General features: G+C 38.3%; 2 protein-coding genes across 7 annotated transcripts in view; one reads left to right on the plus strand and one right to left on the minus strand.

Moving 5' to 3' along the window:
• MTBP (MDM2 binding protein) overlaps window positions 1-2,568 on the minus strand; it is a 34,960-nt gene extending 32,392 nt beyond the window's left edge. For all 6 annotated transcript variants that reach the window (XR_008731477.1, XM_055705627.1, XM_055705625.1 and 3 more), the window contains exons 1-4: window positions 2,376-2,568; window positions 1,644-1,724; window positions 513-586; window positions 234-379 (exon numbers count right to left, since the gene is read on the minus strand). Coding sequence is in view for 5 of the 6 variants with exons in the window: in XM_055705627.1 (XP_055561602.1) it covers window positions 234-379; window positions 513-586; window positions 1,644-1,724; window positions 2,376-2,568 (494 nt within the window). In the remaining variant the exon portion in view is untranslated. The remainder of the gene's footprint in view (window positions 1-233; window positions 380-512; window positions 587-1,643; window positions 1,725-2,375) is intronic.
• The window catches only part of MRPL13 (mitochondrial ribosomal protein L13), a 38,513-nt gene continuing 19,341 nt past the window's right edge, over window positions 2,471-21,642 (plus strand). Inside the window, exons 1-6 of the mRNA XM_055705631.1 lie at window positions 2,471-2,593; window positions 3,248-3,371; window positions 8,209-8,302; window positions 9,962-10,022; window positions 19,648-19,734; window positions 20,077-20,198. Of these exons, the coding sequence (XP_055561606.1) occupies window positions 2,567-2,593; window positions 3,248-3,371; window positions 8,209-8,302; window positions 9,962-10,022; window positions 19,648-19,734; window positions 20,077-20,198 (515 nt within the window). The 5' untranslated portion in view covers window positions 2,471-2,566. The remainder of the gene's footprint in view (window positions 2,594-3,247; window positions 3,372-8,208; window positions 8,303-9,961; window positions 10,023-19,647; window positions 19,735-20,076; window positions 20,199-21,642) is intronic.

Genomic DNA, 21,642 nt, shown 5'->3' on the forward strand with positions numbered 1-21,642 from the left:
CAACTATTAGCTGTTAGGAAACTGTTCAGTTATTCTATAAAATCATCTCTAGCTAAAAAAATTAAAGCTATGCCAAAATTAATAGAATTCTTTTCAGTAGTAGCAGGGGGTTGTTCACAGTTAACTGTTGCGTTGGTAATAACTTTTACTTGTTAAATTTTCCTGATTCCCTTGGGTTACTACTGTTAAACGTCAGATTACTATACTTCCAATAATACTAATAGCACGCATACTCAGTCATAGACAGTGACTCTCTGCTGTTACTGTCATCTTCCTCAAAATTTTGTATGGCTCCCAGGCACTCATCAATACTTGTTTGGAGAGAATCTTCGTTTTTCTGTGTGTCGACATTTATTTCCTCCCAGTCAGAACTGCAGAACTAATAAAGCAAAAAGAATGAATTAAGCGAAAAGAATGAATTAAGCAAAAAGAATTTTGAACATCAGTTTTAACTTGCACTACAGACAGGCAGACAGTTGAGGAACTTATATTCTGAAAAAAATATGTCTTACCTGATAATAACCGCATATAACATGACTTGCAAAATACCATTTCTTTGGCCCTGGAATACCAGCCACTGAACATGCTGCAAAGAGATAGACCAATTGTTTAAAATAATCAATCCACTACAATCTATACCTCCCATTATAACGAACACCTCTGTCAACAGACTCTACATTGAGTCATTTAATGTGCCACAAGGACTTGAGTTCAACTTTCCTTTGGCATCATACCTAAGTTCTGAACGTATTAAGGTATAGGTAGTGTCTTGGCAAGTGTCTTAACTCTTACTGATCCTTTCAATAAGTAAGAAAACCTTTAATCTCTTCTCCATTCTGGGCAATACTGCACTCCATGTGCAGAAGCTGTACCATACCTCAAGTAAATCACAACTTCCAAAAACATGGTTTACGCAGTTCACAAAATGAGATCTTTCCTCAACATGTCTATGCAATAAAAAGCACAGAAGTTCACAACACCTTAACATGCCCACCTTCATGAATTTTAACAGCTTACAGTGGTTTCCCCACATGAATCAGTTATATGAAAGCTGTGACGAGATGAGCCTAAATGGCTCCAACACTAGATATCCAAACCAAGTAAATAACCAAGATATCATTTTTAACAAACAAAATGCAAAACCACAACACTCAACCCCTAAAAGTACTAAAGCAGATCTTCAGAATCTTTTTCTACTTTAAGATTATAAAATGATGTAATAAAATATTCGTGGATTAGGGTTCTGAATTGATATCCAACAGACAAATATCGCTTCCACTGAAAAAGTTAGAAGACATCGTAAGAGTAATGAAAATATCAAGCTGTCCACTGACGAGAAATAAGCCCTCTCCTACTCTTCCTTGTTAAGCTGGGTTGAAACCCGTCAACCTTTCAGAACCCTTCTCTTTCATTTCTTGTGCCCGACCTATTTAATGGTCTTCCCACATTCCAGCTGCCAAACTGACATCGGTTCTCCGCAGAAGCAGCCGCAGCAGGCACACTCCCACCGCAGCTTCAGGCACACCACAGACACTGACTGGGCTTCCACACATTTCTGACTTGTTTCACCACAATCACAAAATGTACCTGGGCCAATTCCTCAACAATATTTGCCCTCCCTTATTGTAAATTACTGTATTTACCCGGGAACATGCTCAAATCTGCGTTTGCAGAGGAGTCACAGCTTGCCTTCAGAAGCTGATACATGTTTGCAGCAGTCCCGGCTGAAAGAAAAAAAGAAAGAAGGAATAAAAAAGTTGTTTTTTCTTAAAACTACTGAGCTACAGAAGTCTTCTTTTCCTGCAAATAAAGTTCAGTTTAATACTAAAGCTTTAGATTTTTAAGAAAACCTGTCAGCTGCAGATTTGCAGGAGTTTATAAAGGCAGATTTTGTGAAATTCTCATTAAGGTTGTGCTCAGGAAGGTGCTACCGAGTACACAGCAGTGTCGCAACAAAACACAAAAACCCCTAAATTTCTGAAGGGCCAAATCATTAAAAACATTTAGCCTGAAAGAAAAGGGGGGCAGGTTTAAGGAAATAGGGATGCAGAAAGCCTGCACGGCCGCAGAAACTAGACCAGAGGCCGTGAGGAAAAGCCCTCAGGCAGCGAGCGCGGGCGGATCCCGCGCCCCAGCCCCACGCACGGGCCGTACCACCGCACGGCCCGGCCCCGGCCCCCCGCGCCCCGGATCCCCGCACGGCCCGGCCCCCCAGCGTCCCCGATCCCCGCACGGCCCGGCCCCCCAGCGTCCCCGATCCCCGCACGGCCCGGCCCCCCAGCGCCCCGGATCCCCGCACGGCCCGGCCCCGGCCCCCCAGCGCCCCGGATCCCCGTATCCGGCCCCCCGCACAGCTCGCCCCCCTGCAGCCGCACCTGCCCCGGCGCCCTCGCCCCGGCGCTCCCCCCAGCGCAGCAGCAGGACGTAGCGGTCCATGGCCCCGGCTGCGAACGGCCCGCGCCGGCCGCCCTTGCGCCGCCCCTCGCAGGGCAGCGCTTCCGCTTCCCGCCGGTGCGGCGGCCCAGGGGCTGCGCTTCCGCTCCCCTCAGCGGCGGCGGGGGCGGCCATGGCCAGCTACACCAAGGCGGCCCAGGTGAGCGCGGCCGCCTGCCCCTCTGGCCGGGCTGTGCTGAGGGAGGCCGTGGCTCCGGGGGACCCTGGCGGCCGCCATGGCGCGGAGAGCGGCCTTGGGGGAGCGGGTGGCCGCTGGGGCAGCAGGCCCCCCGGGCAGGGCCGGGCCGGGGCGGCGGGGCCCCTGTGTCGCCGAGCGCCCTGTGGCGCGGCCCTGCGCCCCGGCGTTCGCCCTGAAGGGCCCGGTGTGGGCGTGTGGCCTGTCGGGGGGAGGACGAGGCGACCCGCTGAAGGCTGCTCGGGTTCATAAAAACGGTGGCTGGGCGAGTCGTGCCCTTGGCTGTGAGGGAAGGCGATGCGGGGCGCTAAGTAACCTACTGCGACTTCACGGCTCAGTTGGCAGCCAGAAGGCTTTTTGAAACGGAGCCACCAGCGCTGGTGACCTGGCAGCGTTGTTCATCCCCAGGTGCTTCAGAAGTACGTCCAGCACTGGGGGTATCGCAGTGTAGCGGCACCTCTCCGTCTGTTTAAAGGTTATTGGGAAGAGGTGTTGTTGGATGTTAGTATTTCTTCTAGTATTTTGGAGTGTAAAAAAAGGGTTGATCTACTTAGGCTAGATTTATGGGTGGTAGTGTGTTCTTTTACTATGTTAACTATGATATCTCTTTCTCTTTAGCAATGGGCTACTTTTGCCAGAGCCTGGTATCTCCTCGATGCAAAGATGCAGCCACCAGGAAAAATAGCAGCTGCAACTGTAATGAGACTTGAAGGCAGGCATAAACCTATTTATCATGCACTAAGTGAGTACTGTAGTGGATAAGAGTAAATTTGCTTTCCTTCACTTGTATTTTTCTGATTTCAGTTTTAAAATCAAGCCTGATACCTAAGGTTACGTTTTTCAATTAAATTGTAAACATCTTCACTTTCCTTCTCGTCTTTTTCCTTCATACCCCTCTACAACCTTATGTCATCTTTACCAATCCGTATAACGCTTATTATGAGTTAATAATTTTTTTAAAATAGCTGAATTGCAGTGGGTTGTGCTTTCTTTTAAAAAAAAAATAATCTTGAAACATGTTTCATTGCATTTATTTTAGATATAAAGGTTTAATTCACAGTGCGCATAGTGAAACACGGATGCAATTCTTTATTAGATTTTCTGAATGCTACCTTTCAGTAGCTGCACAACACAGCAGAGTCTTAGAGTGATTCTTCAGTCTGAATAATCTTGAGGCAGTGGGCACAAACTGGAACACAGGAGGTTCCCTCGGAACATCAGGAAACATTTTTTTTCCTGGGAGGGGGCTGGAAGTGGTTGCCCAAGAGATTGCGGAGTCTCCATCCTTGGAGATATTCAAAAGCTGGTACTGCTTGAGCAGGGAGGCTGGACAACGTGACCTCCAGAGGTTCCTTCCAACCTCAGCCATTCTGTGATAATGAGGCTGGAACCTGCCCTGATGCTTAAATGGGAGATGTAATCATTGTTGAAAGAGATCTTGTTGAAATGGAAAAAAGAAATAATTTTGCTTTTCTGCAAATTAAAAGATTTAGCAGTAAAGATGTATCTGTGATCTTCTTAATTACTTGTAATAACTGTAGTGCCTGTCTCATGGTGATGAGCATGTTATAGATAATAAAAAGGTGACCCCTCATTGATGGTACACTGTTGCGTATAATAATGCAGATTTTTCAAGAGACATTACTGAAACGTAAAGGAAGCATTAAACTTTGCAGTAATGTAGAGCATACATACTAAAACTATACTTGATCTATTTTTCATAATAGCAGGTAATATTTGTAGCGTTATAAAGACGTTTCTAATACCAGAGTTCTGCTGTTGCAAATTATGTCTTATCCACAAGATGTCACTGGAGACTTAAGGCTGTTTAAAAAATAAAGCAGACGCTGACAGGAAATGTTTTTGCTTGTCCTGTGGGAAAGATCTTTTGATACTTTTATGTCCACGAAGTTACAAAATCCTGGAAAGTCGTTTCAAGGATAACTTTATTTGGTCTAAAGTATTCTGTATATCAATACCAAATGCATTACATCAGAGATTGATGTAGATAGGTTACTACATTTGATACTCTCTAAAAGAGCAAGTTATGAATGAATTTGTGATTGATGTACTTAACGCTTTTTCTTTTTGAACTAGCAAGAAATATTTGAGTGTCTGTGAGATAGCAATTCCTCAGAAATAATAGCATTGTGGGGATTTTTTTGTTTTATTTTAATTTGGTATCCAGGTACACTTTCATAAAATCATTATTTATTTATTGTATTGAAAAGTATCTGGAGCTAAATTTAAGCCGTGGTTAGGGAAAGAGAGAAACTTGATTTCATGTATAATTATTTTTTGGTTTAGGTATAATCTTTCATTATTCTCCACAGTTTCATATTTTTATATGTTGTTGGATCATATGCCTTAAATAAGGGGATACAACCTTGTTCAGGCGGTTTGAATCTGATTTTTTAGGTTTCTTCTGCATCTTCCCTTCTCTCTACCCTTAACACCTTGCATCTTATCTTTGTGAGTACCTTCACAATACGGAACCAAAAATATTGGGCCAAAGTCTTAAAAAATTGGGTGATCTGGTTCTTTATGTTGGATTGTGAGCAGGTATAGGTGAGCCACGTTTGTTGCTCAGGTAGGATTTGCTGCTGTTCTCTGCATCCTCAAAGGAGATGACTAGACTCGATGGAAGTGTTCTGCAAACCTGTTCTGGCCCAGGTGTTAGTCTAGATTGCATTGTTAGTTTATAATAGCTAGAAGAAGCAGCAAAGACTTGTTTTCTAATGAAAAATTTGGCAATTAGTTTGTCAGTCTTGTGAGCTAACAGTTGGCAATATGTACCTTTAATTACTATTTACTCCTTAATTAAAATGAAGGAGGAAAAATACATGTACCTGAAGCATGATAGGAATTACTGAAGTTAGAAATGTACAGAGATGTAAAACAGATTTATGGTGGCAACTGTTTAATCTGAAGAGGTGCAGTGTATAAGCTGTATGTAACAAATTGCATATACCATAATGTAATAGAATATACTGGCCTTACTTTTGTGTATTTCTTGAGGAAAACATACATAATTCATAGAAGAATAATTCAATATTATAGCATGAAAATTGTTGACATGCTTGAGGAACCTGGCCAAGCTCAGGAAGTGGGCCCATGTGAACCTCTTGAGGTTCCACAAAGCCAAGTGCAAGGTCCTGCACCTGCGTTGGGGCAACCCCTAGTATCAGCACAGACTGGGGGATGAATGTACTGAGAGCAGCCCTGTGGAGAAGGACTTGGAGGTACTGGTGGATGAAAAGCTGGACGTGACCCAGCAATATGCACTTGCAACCTGGAATGCCAACTGTGTCCTGGGCTGCATCAAAAGAAGCATGGTCAGCAGGTCAAGGGAGGTGATTCTCCCCCTCTACTCCACTCTTGTGAGACCCCACCTGCAGTACTGCATCCGTCTCTAAGGTCCCCAACATAAGAAGGACATGGACTTGTTAGAGCCAGTCCAGAGGAGGGCCACAAAATTATTAGAGGGCTGGAGCACCTCTCCTGTGAAGACAGGCTGGGAGAGTTGGTGTTGTTCAGCCTGGAGAAGAGATGGCTCTGGGGAGACCTTATAGCAGCATTCCAGTGCCTAAAGGGGGCCTACAACAAAGCTGGAGAGGGATTTTTTACAAGGGCCTGTAGTGACAGGACAAGGGGGAATGGCTTTAAGCTGTAAGAGGGTAGATTCAGATTGGACATAAGGAAGAAATTTTTTACTGTGAGGGTATTGAGGCAGTGGAACAGGTTGCCTGGAGAAGTTGTGGATGCCCCATCCCTGGCAGTGTTCAAAGCTAGGCTGGATGGGGCTTTGAGCAGCCTGGTTTAGTGGGAAGCATCCCTGCCCATTCCAAGAGGGGTGGAATTAGATGACCTGTGAAGGTCCCTTCCAACCCAAACCATTCTATGATTCTATGAACATAACCCAAAGGAAGAGTTTTCTTGTGTCATATTTTGTCATTATTTTTCAAAAGTAGGATGCAATTTGACTGTGTTCTTGAGATAGTAAATAGTTTTGCTTTCTTCCTATTAAGTGTAGCCATCCATGAGGTGGTGGGAACAATACTATTGAAAGACCAGAGGAAAATTATGTATTAATTTGAAGGAGACATTAGCTGTCCTTAAGTTCAATCTAATTTAAGAACAACAGATTGCAGTCATTGTTCAGGTAGTGTGTAAGTGTCCTGGTTAGTTTTTCTTCTGGCTTGTAATTGTTCATAACTGATCTATTGGTGTATGGAATTGTTAATTCAGTATTTATGCAAGTGGAGAACTATTGGCAAAAATTGCCTTAGATGAACTTATTCTGTCACCTTCTGAACAAATAACAAAAAAAAAAAGGCACAAGGTCAAGTGTCAGTTCTCTGACGTTTATTTGGACATACGGTGTTTTTAGAACTGGTCTGTCAGTAGTGAAAGGCTGCGGCAATGAAGATGTTTAAATTGTTTACATTTTAGCTGTAGTTGAAAGTAGAACTTTAAAAGAACACAAGATTAAGAAACAGTAGAAAACTTAATTAAGGTGTGAAATTTGCATTGATTAATTATATGGTCCTATAAAAAATGGATGCTCAGTTTAAGTCCTTCTTACTGTAGCTGCTTTGTGACCAACTCAAAAATGTTTAAATCAAATGAGCCTCTTCACATACTTTTCTGTTGTTCTAATATGGTAATGCATATGAGAATGAACTTTGGACAGGTAATTTTCCAATTGATTGAATGGGTGGTTATAGTTTATACAGCTAATCAAGATGATTACTTCTGAAATTAAAAACTACATCTTTTTTCATAGTTGTATCATATTTTTGAGATAGTATCAGTTTTACTGGCATTTTATTAGTAAAGATCTATTAAAGTTAGGGTTTCTGGCAAGGTATTGGTGATAGATATAGACTTAGCACTTTTAAAACTTTTGATGTGAAAGTTGCTGATGTAACACTAAGCAAATCTGTATGTGCTGTAACATTAATTTCTGCTTGATTGGTGAAAATGTGGGCTTTTTGCCTGAGAGCATTGTTTTATTTTTTGTGGGGCTTCCCCCTCCCCAGTCTTTTTGTTCCTTTTATATGTTTAGCCCTACACTGTAATTATTTAATGTAACTGTTTTACTTATCCAAAATATTCAGTCCTCCAGTAAGCCTTGGTACTGTTTTTATGAGAAAACTAAATTAAACAAATATTTAAGATTATTAAGTTGTTTAGAACTAACCCTTTTTTTATTCTGGGTGTGTTGAGATATAGGTGCATATGCTGCATAATGTCTTGAATAAAATAATACACTTGCCTGTAAGCCAGGTTTCCAGAACTTAGCTGAATAATTGCAACGCTTTAATTATCTGGTCTGATGGTATTTTACCTGCTCACTTGCCTTCTAACCTGACAGTACTAACAAAAATAGTAGTTAGGGTTGGGATTTAAGTGCAGATTTGGATGGTGTGACTCTAAAAGCTCAGATCTTTAAATCTGAGCTTTATGAAGTGCGTGCTTATGTGCTACTTTGTATGTATCGCACATTTTATAGTTGTTGGTTTGGTTGATTATCGGTATGGTTTTGTTAATACTTTCCCCCAATTTGTACCTTGTAGGTGACTGCGGAGATCATGTTGTCATAATAAATACAAGACATATTGCCTTCTCTGGTAACAAATGGGAACAGAAAGTATATTCTTCACATACTGGGTAAGCTTTATAATAAATATTCAAATGAGCTAGTGGTAAACAATGACATATTTTCTTAATAGTTAAAGTCTTTTTTTCGCATATTGGTTCAAAAGGGAATTCCTGCTTACATGTTTTGGGCTTTGTTTGCATGTGTTACAATGTTTAAATTTTTCTTTTTTCCTTTCTTTTCCTTTTTTTTCTACACACCCCACCACCCACCCCCACCCTCAGTGAATGTTGTTAGGGAAATAATCTAACTCAAAAGTTGTCAGAGCAATTAAATTAGCAGACTTGGTGAGGCAGGTTGTTTTGTATGAATCCATGAACCCAATGATCAGGACTGTTCTGTTTACTAAGCAGTAGAAGGCATTCCTGTTGGCGCTACACATCTAAGATATGTACAGTTACCAACTTCAATTACTTTATCCTACCTGTGCCTGTTTACCTAGAAGTAAATATCAAGATTGATATATTCTTGAAGCAGAGAATGGGGAGGGAAAAAAAAGGGAAATTGGAAAAACTAGTAAGAAATCAAATACACTCAAGATGTACTGATATTTACAATAGTGTTCTATGTATTATTCTGGCAGACGTAACTTGTTTACAGATGGAAGTGCAATGATCAGTTACAGAGGGTATGGCAATGATTGGTTTAGTACTTCTATTTTATACAATGACAACACTAGGTAATATCTTTTAAGTATCAAAATATATCCCGTTGGGAGATGAATAAATCACACTGAGAAAGCTAATGTTGCTAGTACTAATATTTCAGTCCTGAAATTCCTTTGCTGAATTGCTGAGAAGTTCTTATTTGTAGTTGATGGAAATTAATGCACTTCTTATCTCCCTCCCACCCCTATGACTTCTTAAAACTTTCCACTAAAAATTCTGTGTAAGTTAAAGCACTTGCTTGAGTACCTAAGTTGGTTTTGAGTGAATGGAATGAATTGTACAATTAAAGCAAATGCTTAAATCTGTGCAGCTCCCTAAGTGGAGCTGTTTTAATTATGTTGGGTTTATTTTCATTTCACTTAGGTTGATACCTAATAATGTAATTAAATTGAAACTAGACCCAAGTTTACCTGATGTCCAGGTAATTTCTTGTACCACTGTATCATTCATGTAAAGTATATGCATAAATGTGAATTAGTGCAAGTTACCATATCACATAGACTTAAAAAAGATGGACGCATTACAGCAGTAAAAGTCAAATTTTATTACTGTAGATATGCCAAATCATGCTAAGCTTTATTTAAAATAGTAAGAAAATAATAAATACTGTTCAAAATGGTTGTCTTGTATGTCAGCCACAGACTGGTTGTGAGTCTTGATCATCTTGAAATATTTCCAAGTTTTGCATACCTTACTCCCATTGTATTCTGTAGCTGTGGTGGTGTATTGAATAAGCAGTTCTGAAAACATACCCATCTGCTTATGAAGCATAAACTGTTTAATACTCAAGTGAATAAATAAGAAAGTACAAATGGCATTGAACTGAGATACTTAACAGGATAGAATCTTTCTAGTAAAATACAGTTGTTGGTCTCCTGACAAAAACTTGCTTTTTTGAAGGTTTATAATAGCGTTACAGTATGGTTCAGGATGTGGCGATGTTTGCGTTAACATCATGCGTGAGCACATAGCATTAAGCTTGTGTGTGTTCTGTTTTTCTAGCTATCCTGGTGGTTTCAAACAACTGACAGCAACTCAGCTGCACTTAAAGGATCCAACTGCTGTGAGTGTTTCCCCTTCCCTTTCATTTGTAAAGCTGATTTGTTTTCATTTAATTAGTTCTCCTAAACAAAGGGGATTAGTTACCTACATGTCTAAAGCTAAACTACAAACATTCTGCTAAGGGCTCTTGGATGCTTAGCTTGTGACAGTGTTTTTGTAAACAGCTGTGTTTTGAGGGTAGGATTCTGCATTTTTGTGATTCTTCCATGCTGCCCAAATGAGCAAATCAAGTTCATTTGCTTCACTCATTTTTGACGGATTCATTTGCTTTTAGTTTCAGGGGTCTGACCTTTCTCGTAAGCAAACTGCCTCAGGTTAAGCCTAACTAAGCTGTACTTCAGCTTAAGAACCCTACTATTTTTAAGAGCCAGCAAGAATAATGCTAATGTTAAAAATTGTTAGAACGTACACCTGCTTCTTTCTTCCAGTAAAATTCAACTGTAATTTCTGTAAAATGTTTAGCATTTTTTAAATCTTTTTGGCAATGCTGTGTGTTTATGTTCTGTTGGAAATGATGATTACGTTGAACTTAAGCTGTTTTACTAAACATCTGTACTAGACTGCTATAAATTTTGAACATCAGTGTTGATGTGTTCATTACTGATTAAAAAAATAGGATGCTAGATATGAACATTTTGGGATGTTTACTTACATACTATTCTGAATGGTCTGCCCTGGAGGACTGAATTTTCTAAGTACTAGTGTTTCAGAACATGGTACGAGGCCCACAAAGGCTGACAGATACCTGCATTTATTTTTGTCTTTGAAATGCTTTGGCTTGGTTTACCTTACATAGAAAATATAAAAATGCTTCTTCCTTTTCCTAGTGAAGTTTTATCTGCTGTAAATTCTGGGTTTTGTCAATTATTCATTTTTTTGTTTTTATCTATGACTTGGAACTCCTGGTTTGTCCCAAGACTCCCTTATACAAGGTGTTCTACAAGTACTCAATAAAAAAAGCAGTCCGCTGTATGAATATGCCTGGTTTTCAGTTTTACTTTTGCAGTTCCTTTCTTTATTTAAAGTCAAATGAAATCCCACAGTTCAGTATTATTTTCTGTCTAGAATTTTTCAAAACAAATGCTTTTGAGAACAGGCTCTTAAGATCATTGTAGTGCCTTAGGGAATTATTATTGGTAGTTCCACATCTAAAATGGGCTGTCCAACCTTTTCCATTTGAGCTTCAGGCAGGTGCTGTGCACGGGGAGGCAGTATCGCACAACTTGTTTGTCAGGGCCCGAGGACTGGATGTTCTATAAATTATCTTCTGGCAGTTATTCTGAAATACCTCTTTCCTTGCCAGACTCATAGATGAATTTCTGTGCAAACAGAGGAGGATTAAATGAATTTCCAATAACTAAAGCATGTTGGACAGAGGCTCAGCAAATGGTGATGTGGCTCAAGGGTTGGACTAATTTAGCAAGAGAAACTTTTTTATAAACAGAATTGTAGAGACCCCTCAGCGATTAACTCTTTCATTCTGTTGAAGATGAAGCATTTGGATATATACACACACACCCCCATAAAGATAACCTTATGTGTATTTTTGTCATAAATAATAGCAGTGTATGGTAATTTAACATGATATATTCTGTAGATGTACCTGTTACAGGTTTTGACTTGCATGTGATTTTATGGCTAGAAACATTTATTTACTAGTTGAATTGTATTGGTATGAAATAGATTGGGGTATGACAAAGATGGAAATTATGGTGTATTATTAACAAGTTTTATGTTTAGAACTAGCTATTAAAACCTGGAAAAGGATTACTTTTTCCTATGAATATGAAAAAGAAAACAATGCCTAGCCTAAGTAGCATTTGGATCTTAAAAATGTGATCTAAACGACACACAGGTATTGTGGAAACGTTTATAAATCACCTTATTTCACGTCTTTTGAATTAAAGAGAGACCTTTTCTCTTTTAAGCATGTTAAATGCAATTCCTGTGAAGCCAGTGGAATTAGGTAGGTTGTAGGAAGCAGACTGTGTCTTTCAGTGGAATCAGTCTTCGTTCTGTAAAACATTTTTGTCCTGGAGGCTGTTGCTTTTTCTCTGCCCTTGGTCCTGTTGTCTCCTGCTAGCTCATCCTGGTAGTGTTTCATTAGATGAGTCAACGTTATTTTGGGGAATAGTGCTGTTACAGAAATTAAGGCGTTATATTAATGGAAGAGACTACTTCCAAGGAAAAGGATGTTGATACAACACCTTGTAAACTTGTGTTACACAGAGATTTTGCAATGGGTATGACTATTTTCGGTTTATGTAAGGAATAGATTAAAGCTTCTAGGGTTCTGTGAGTGTTTGTATATAGTAGAACTGCAGTACTGCTTAGCACTGTCTTTACTTACATGTATCTAAATTCAAACATACCAAACCCCAAGATAAATATTTTTCTATTACAGTTTTGTTTAAATGTAGTTTCCAGTATACAGAGAGACTGGTTTTAGGAAAAAAAAAAACCAACAACTTGTACGCAGGTAATAGCAAATTAAAAAAGTTATAATGAGTAATTTGATGTAAAATCGTATAGTTTATGCACACATGGGGGGCTGAAAGTCATAAGTTGTCAGAATTTAGACATGTTTACTGCAGTATCATCCCTGAACATTTCTGCTTCCTTCATAAGACACCAAGACAGGGATGGATGATGATCTGATATTTTTGCTTAATGGAAACTGATGTCATTGTATATATCTTACTAACTTTGGACCTTTATATTCCTTGCAGGTAGCAGTTAGTGCTTCGGAAGGATTTATGCTGAGTTTTGAATGTGCACGTGCATTTTTTCATAGGATCATAGGGTTTCAGGTTGGAGAGAACCTTGGGAGATCTCTAGTCCAGCCTTCTACTCAAAGCAGTGTCAGCTCTTAGGTCCAATAAGGCTTACCTAGACTGGTCTTGAAAGGCTCCTTCTTGCTTGAAAAGAATAAAAAAACCCTTGTGCCTATTTTAAGTGTTTAATCTCAGATGCATAATTTTGTGCTTGAGACTGACAAAATATTATGAGTTTTTTCCACTTCTAAGTACCTTTTATGTTAATATGGGGCAGCAAATACAAAAAGTCTGCATAGTTGATGTTTTGTATAGAACTTAAAAGTTCTGTGTTTATTGTGCCAAGTTTTTCAGTACTTTGGAAACATTTGTTTTTATGGAAGGGTAAAAATTATAATGTTTAGCCAAAAAGATATAAAAAGTAAATAGTCTAGTGCATTTTTACCTTTAGTATCTTTGAGTTCCTTTGGGAGGCATGGGGAGAGGAATGTCTGTGAATCTATTTAAAATTTCTAGTATTTTCAGTTGTCTGCTCTTCTGGAGAATAGCAGGGAATAGCTCTTGTCTATTGGACTTGGCCAGGCTGCTTTAGGAAGTGCTTATTGTAGAAAAAAATAGCTTCTTCACAGTTCAGCCTTTTCTTTATATGACTTGGATTTAGTGTAAATTCTTGGACCACCCATAGGCAAGAGTATTAAATATGTTCTTTAGGTGCAGCATAACAGCTTGTTGCTGTAGTTCAAAACAGCCTCTCCATTTTTCAGGTTAATATAGTACTAATATATTTGTACATATATATATTTCTGTCCCTTAGGATACATATTAGCAGACATGACATTCCACTGTAGGTTGCTAAAAACCAATACCTATTTTGAAAGGTTTGGTGTATTTTCTTTGCCAAGAGAGTCCTGAAAATAAAGGAAACTGGTAAACTTTTTTTTTTACTTGAGATGCAGGTGTTTGGAATGCATAGAAGTTTGGGGGTTTCTGGTTTGTTTTCGATAAAGTTTGCAGAGGTTTTGTTTAGCTGGGAAAGTGCTGATAGGCATGAGACCAACAGTTTAAAAATTAGACTTCAAAGTACTTGATACAGGAAGGCTAAAAGATGTACTTCTAAATCTCACAGATTTGAGAAGCAAAGATTACTTGGAAAAAAACTTTCTGGAAAAATCTTACAGCTTTTAACTAAAATGCCTGCAGAATATGTTGACAGATCTAATCTGTAGAGCTAGGTGGTAATTGCTTTTTTTTCTTCTTTTTTTTTTCTTTTTTTTTTCTCCTGCATCGGAAACTCCCCCCCAAAAGGAAAAGAAGAAATAATGTTTGGCTAGTACCAAATGCTCAGTGAGAGGATTGACCTTCGCAGTAGTCAGAAGCTGTATTGCCTCTGACAAAGAAATAATGGACAATAATTGTTCAAAGTGAATGTTACCTGCTAGGGAAGATTATTAAGGAAGGCAGGGTAGCTCTATGGAAATCTGCTGTGAGGAAGCCTCCGGGGGTGTCAGAGTTCTGGTTTGTTCAGCTGCTGGCACTGATATGAAGTGGCTTAAAATGTTTTAATTCTCCTTTTGAATGCTTTTTAGCAACTGCTTGCATGTATAGACTTGCCATTATATCTGCATAATAATGATCTTTTGAAGAAAAGCTCAGACAGAAAACATGGGTAAATCTTGCTGTTGGTATTTGAAAGCCTATTTTCTATTCACGAGTAAGGGATAGTTGCTATAATAGTATGTACATACTAAAAGTCAGTTACTGAAACACCAGATATAATAGTGTTTTCTTTTATTAGTATGGAGTAATGTTTTTTAATTAAGTAGAGCAAAACTTCAAAATCTCAACTAGTAGGCACACAGAAGTTGTATGGCTTGGGGAGGAGAATATTGTTATGGAACCTGTTATCGTAAAACCTTTAGGTGCTCTAAATAAGTCTTAGATCTGGCTTGGTCTTCTGCTTCGTGGTAGATAAAAATAAATATTTTTTCATTAAAAAATCTTAATATATTTCTTGAATTTGCAAGGCAAATGAATATATTAATTTTAAGAACACATTGAACCTCTAAGCTTTTAATTGCTGAACAGCAGTGGAAAGCAAAATGGCATGTGATACAAGTTTACTTTGTGACCAAATGATTCTGAACCGGCAGTATTAAGTACATTCATTGTTGCTGTATTACTCCAACACTTGTCAAAGGTTGAAAGGTGGAGTTCTTTGTATGCTTTTATAACAAGTGGCAAAAAGAACAGTATCATATATGGAACAGAAAACTAAGAACTAGTAGAAGGAAAACATAGTATCAAGCTGTACCTCCAAGTAACTGGTGTCTCTTTTGAAATTCTTTTGATGATTTTTTTTTTTTGGTTGGTTTTTTGGGGGTGGCTTTTTTTTTTGTTTTTTTGGCGGGTTGGTTTTGTTGTTTGGGTGTTTGGGGTTTTTTTTGTACGCCCTGTAATTAATCACTTTATTTTCTCTGGAGCGCTGTGTCCTTCCCATGTTCTAGCATTGCTTCCTGGTGATTATTGGACTTAATTCAGCTGTAAGGGTAGACTCTTTTCTGGAAATTCAGCCAATTATTTAGTGCTTCTCAGGACCAGGAGTGGTATTGCTTTGTTGATTTCCTTCTTCAAAGTATGTTATATCTGGCAAGGAATCTTTCTCAGAACTTACTTTCCATCAGGCATAGCCTGCAACTTGCATATGAGCCAAAGTATCACAAAAATTGCAATGTTCAAGCCTCACACAGTGTTTCAAATAGATATATTTTTAATTCATTTGTACTCAAAAAATGTTAGACCATGTAGTAAGGGACTGAAAGTGCAAGAGTTTTACTAGAGCTGCCTTCAGATTCCTTTTCTCCTAATTAGCCCTTTAAATTGGAAACTAAAAACATAATGTCATACAACTGTGTGATTAAGAGCATGTCTGTGCTGTGAGTATATAAATTAACCAACATGGAAAGAAGATATTGCGATATTCAAGATGACAGTTGCAACTACAGCCAATAGGAATTTTGTAATTCAAAAGAAATTGGAGCAAACAGCATGCCAGTACTTCAAAAATTCCCAAATAGTAACACTGGTGGCTGTATACATCTGATGGTGGATGACTTTACCTGCTGCAGAAAGTGTCATGGCTTTTAGGAGTGAGTATATATGAGGATATGGAATTTTACAGGTTGCTAGTACTAAAGATGAAGGACTGGGGAGAGGAGGCAGTAGGTATCTATAAATAACGGAATAAACTGTTAAACTGTGCTAACTAGTTTTAAACTAATAAAGCGGTTGCAGACACCTGTGGGTAGATAGACCTGTTTGCCAGTTTGAAATCTCAAAGAAATCAACAGGGTTTTATACTTTTCACTTAAAACTAAACTCTTATTTTAATAGTTTAAAATAAGCATAATCAAATAGAAAACAATAGGAATTGTCTTTTCTTAGAAGTGTATTGCAAACATACAGAAAAAAAATTTGTTGTTAATTCGTTAAAGAAACATCATGTTCTGATGTGTGTTTTCAGGGAGCATTGAATCTGGGTTTGGGTTTTGAATGAGCTCAGTAGCAGACTTTTTTCTTGCAATTCCTCACCTTCTTACTTAGTGTTAGTGTATTTTTACTAAAACTTAAGCATGTTCAGGTAACAGGAGAGCCCTTACTTAACAACCTATAAATATGGCTGGTTGGATCTGCCTTTTCTGTTACACAACCTTGCTCAAGTTGCAGAGGCAGTCTATACAACTTCAGTTAAGCCTGTACTTAACATCTTTGTAAGTAAGATGTACTTAACATCTTTGACTTGTCATCACACGGTTAGAGTGAGGTTCTGGCTGTAGGCAGAATTTTGGGCAAGGAGTTGGATGTAAACTTGGTCTTTCCAGGAGCTGGGTTTGGATTTGCTTTGGCTCATAGAAAAGTCTTTGAGGCAGAAGTTACGATGAAGGAAGCTAGAGGTTTTCCAGTACTACCTTCTCTGTCCTAGCTCCCTGTATGGCCTTGCAGTAAAGCAATAATAAAAGTACTGAATAGTAGGACCTTTAAAATTCACGCTCTGGCTTCCTTAGTAACACGTGTATTTGGCTTTTTACAAGTCCCAAAAAATAGTTTATCACCATCTTTACACTCCTTTTATTTTTTTTTTTTTTCTCTTTTTTTTTTTTTTTTTTTTCTTGACCAAGGTGAAAGCTTCAGGGGTAGGAGGTATAAATCTGCCTTTGACCTGTTCCAGCAAGGAAATTATGATCTGCTGCAGAAGCCAAGACTTTGTTCCCTCTTTGCCCCTACCGTGAGTTGCTGGGGCAGGGAACATGCATGCTCAAACCCAAGATTATTGTTCTCCACATGGGTGTAACATATAGTTGGCAATATTTTCAAGTGGCTTGGACATTAAAGGCCCTGTAATAACATGCAGATGTACCAAAGCATTATGGTTATTGCACTTAGCATACTTGTTTATAGAAACTGTTGTTGAATATATAATTATCCACGATCATTCTTTATTCATTATAATTCTCCAAGTCCTGCTTTTATGTTAGTCTGCTGTGACCTGAGGTTGTCAGTTCTGCAGTGACTGTACACAACGTTAAAAGTATTTCTTCATTGTTTAACTTAAGCATATAAATCATTCTTTTCCAGTGTGACTTTTAATAGGCACATTAGTACAACTGAACTGTTCTCTTTGTAATGTGGCTAAAAAATTCATCTCACATTCACCAGGCAGAAGTATCTACAACCAGAATAGACCAGCTGTTTGTCTAGGTCACTGGTTTGTTTCAACAGATGTCTACGCCACATGCTGTGCAGGAAGAAGAAAAATCAGACACAAACATTGATTAAAGAAGTGAAATATTTAACGATGTTCATTAAAATATATTAAAGTCTTTTTTTTTATTGGAGTGACATTAAATAACTAGCTCTGTGCATCTGTAGGTCATAGGTCATATGTTGGAACATGTGTATGTACAGTTTATTAATCTAAGGAATTAACACTGGTTCTATCACAGTCTGAAGCTACAAGTAATTTGTAGGTAAAGAAAAAAATGCACAGTTAGGCAATATGTTATGAAGAATCTGTTTTATGTTTCATCTATTTTGATCTTTCATTGGCTATAAGGAAGAATAGCAGGTAGAAGGAAAAATAAGCGTATGAGATGAAAATTGCTAATGATGAAAGGGCCGTTCACATGAGCCGCTGTTAATTTCTATGTATTTTCTTATGTTGGTATGGTGTCTCACCTGATTTTCAGTATTCAGTGAAGTAAATCAGTGAAGTTTCATTTTCTGTCTTCATCTTGCCTTTGTCTGAGGACATGGTAGAGTGACCTAAATAAACTGTAGTTTGCTGTACAGGCATGAAGAGTTTTTGTCCCTAAAAGCGTTGGTCTTCATTTTTGTTTTTTAATAGTTACCTTCTCTAATAAAAATAAATAAGTATCAGCACTATAGATTACTCTGACCTGATGTATTTCTTCTATCATCTTATTGTCCACAGATGTGTGGTACTGGCTGCATAGCATCTGAAAATCTTCATGTGTGGAGGCTTCTCTAAATGCCTTCAGAGTTTCTCAAGGCATATAGTATATGTATTTATGAGGATCCTAAGACAGTGTAACTGTCTGTTACATGGCAAAATGAAAATAATACTGGGGCCACTTGAGTGTTTACTGACTTCGGGATCCAAGTAGAAATGCCTGCAAGTTTAAGAACTTACACTTGTTATTAATTTCACTTGCAACAATTAATTATTCTATCTTAACTACATGGTTCTAGCTTGGAACTCAGCATTAGTGATTGTCTCTAAAATTTCAATTTAATTCCTGTAATTAATTTTATAAAAAGAAGTAAGTTTGCTCAATACACTTTTCAAACTATCTGGATGCCTGGGAGATTTGTTTGTGCATAGTGCCCTGCATTGCAGCGTGGCTTACTGGCTTCAGTTTAACCTTGTGCTGAGTTTCTGATTTGGAGCTAGTTTGTGTCTGGGTGGCTTGGAGCACAGGCAGAGTGGTTTTTCTTTTATTTTCAAAGTTGCACGTAGGTCTACCCCTAAATGCTTTGCAGTCCTCTATGAAACCCTTTTTGTTTTCTACAGTTGAATGCCTTGTTTTACATTACAAATGTTGCCCTTCTGTGTGAAGTCTGTAACAATGTGTTTTGCTTAAAATACAGACATCTATACTAGAGTCCAAGAGAAATCCTGTTGAATTTCGTTACTTTTCAATAAGCGTCATCCAGTGTAGATATACAATTTCTATTTGTTCCTGATGCTCGGGAGTGAGATTGTTCGTTTGGAACTAATAGCAAGGGAATAAATATATATAGTATGTTCATAATGCAATGTATTGGTATGTCATCTTTGCTTAATGTACAATACATTAATTATAAAGAAATCTAAACCACGGCAAATTACAGTGTTAAACTAGTTGCTGGGAACACTCGGTAAATTTCTTAGAGCCTTTTTTTTTCTCTCAATAATGTGTGTATATGTGTGCAATACAATGTGGAGTTACCACAAGCTTCTCTCTTTTTTTTTTCCTTTTTTTTTTTTTTTTTTTTAAATTTAGTGATCATATGCAATCATCCACAACGCTAAATATAGCTCCTAACTTTATAAGCTGAAACTTTCTATATGGCCATTAGAGTAAGTGTTTATATCATGGGGAGTAAGTATTTCTTTTTTGAAAACATAAGTCTAGAGCACCTTCTGAATGTGGTGCCAGGGTTCTTCAGCACGGAAGAAGTTGACTGAAAAAGGAGTTCAGTAACTAGTGAAATGGGCAGAGGGACACACAGCTTACCTTTTTCATGTTATTTGTAGTCTGTCTGATTATTGGTTGCCATGTTATCTTTCCTCAGATTGTTAAACTGACTGTTTATAGAATGCTTCCAAAAAACCTTCAGAGAAGAACTATGATGCAGAGGCTGCACCTGTTCCCAGATGATGTGAGTAGTTGTGCAGTTACATTCTCATTCCTGTGTGGTTTGGAGGTGAAGAGGGAGTCTTAGCAATAACAAAAAACACCTCTTGTCATAAGAAGGTAAATTAAGGAAAATCACACTTTTTTATTTATGTGTCTAAATGTAGTTGAAATGTTGATGCTTTTTTCCTTATTATTTCACAAAATTGTGAGATATAAGACATTCATGAGATTGTGTTCTGTATTTAGGTCAAATACTTGGCATGAAGAATGCAGTAGTACTGAGAAATATTGGTCTGGATTTGGTAGGGAGTGATGGTGTGGTTTTAAACAATCAGGTAGCTAAGACTGTTCTCACCTGCCTCAGGTTATTCCAGAAGATATACAGAACAATCTTCTACAAGAGATTCCTCAGCCACGTGTGGTCCCCAGGAGGTTAGATGAATATACACCAGAAGAAATTGCTGCGTTTCCGAAGGTTTGGATTCCGTAAGTATCTTAGATTTTTTTTTTTAAAAGGACACATTGACTGACTATATACTGTATAGGCTCTCAAATCATCAGTAAGAAAAAAAATGTGATTATCTTTCTCTTTGTCATCTTTTTTTGGAGACAGGAGGTCATTAAAGCAAAGAATGTTCATATTAGGAGTGGTTGCTAAGGTGGTTTATTTTTTATTTCTGGCTTTTATTTTAATGAGAAAAGCTTTACTTAAAATCATGTTTTCAACTCTACTTCATCAAAATGAGTTGAGTAAAAGGTGAGCAAAATGCTTCATTACCCTATTTGAGTTGTATGTGCTGTACAATATGTAACTGTAAGCCATAGCCAAAGGAAACATCATGTGGCTCTGTGAGGGAATGAATCATTGCAGGAGGCAACCCTTCAGATTTTCTCCAGAGAAAGGGAAAGAATTCTGCTAAGTTAGACCTTGGAGAATGGATCTTTGACAGGGAACATACCACATCTTTATTTTGATAAATAGTTTCTTTTCCACGCAACCAGTTCCACAGTAATTGTGTGGCCACAAGTGAGTATTCGTGGTTTGCTTTATACCAGCACATGCAGCATTGATTCAACCTGCTAGTGAAAATAATGCGTTACAGTCAGCATTTTTTTATTAGTACCAGTATGATTTTTCTTGTGTTCATTTTGAGAGTCATATTTAGGCTCAAGATTCCATTATAGTAGTCAACAGAGAAATTTATTTTGAAAGATGTCCCCTTTCCAGATTATTCTAATGAAATTTAAAAAGAAATGTAACAAGCAGGGAGACGGGTAAAGGTATAAATAAGCTAACACTAAGACCAACTTGATGGCCTAACTCCAGCTGGATTACTGGTATTTGTATTTTTGATTAGTTTTTAAAAGGTTATGTTTCTCTTTGTCCTGTAGAAAAAATGTTCCTGTGTACTTACTCCTACGCTAATCCTAAAAAATAGCCTTAGTATGAGACTCAAATGGAATGTTATACTACTGAGTAGTTCTGCCGAACTAGATGTCGGCAGTACATGGACAGAGGTCACCAGACATGGTAGTAGCAGCTTATTTCTCATGAGTCTCCTTAAGATACGATCTCTCAGGTGTCTTGTAGCTGAATGATTGCAGAATGCTCAAGGTTGGAAGGGACCCTGGAGGTCATCTGGTCCAACCGCTACTACTCAAGCAAGGCCATCTACAGCTGGTTGCCCAGGACCCTGTCTAGACTGTTTGTTAGTATCTCCAAGGGTGGAAACTCCACAACCTTTCTGGGCAACCCGTTCCAGTGCTGTCACCCTCACAGTAAAATAAGCGTTTCCTGATGTTCAGACGGCTCCTCCTGTGTTTCACTAAGTCATGTTCAAATCAGTAGGACTTCAAAGTGCCAGAACTGAATACTTCCTGTTTTTGCAGGAGCATTCAGTAGCTTCAAGGTAGATTTTCATGTTCAGCT

The sequence above is a fragment of the Falco cherrug genome, chromosome 3 (genome assembly GCF_023634085.1).
Source record: "Falco cherrug isolate bFalChe1 chromosome 3, bFalChe1.pri, whole genome shotgun sequence".
Taxonomy (NCBI): domain Eukaryota; kingdom Metazoa; phylum Chordata; class Aves; order Falconiformes; family Falconidae; genus Falco; species Falco cherrug.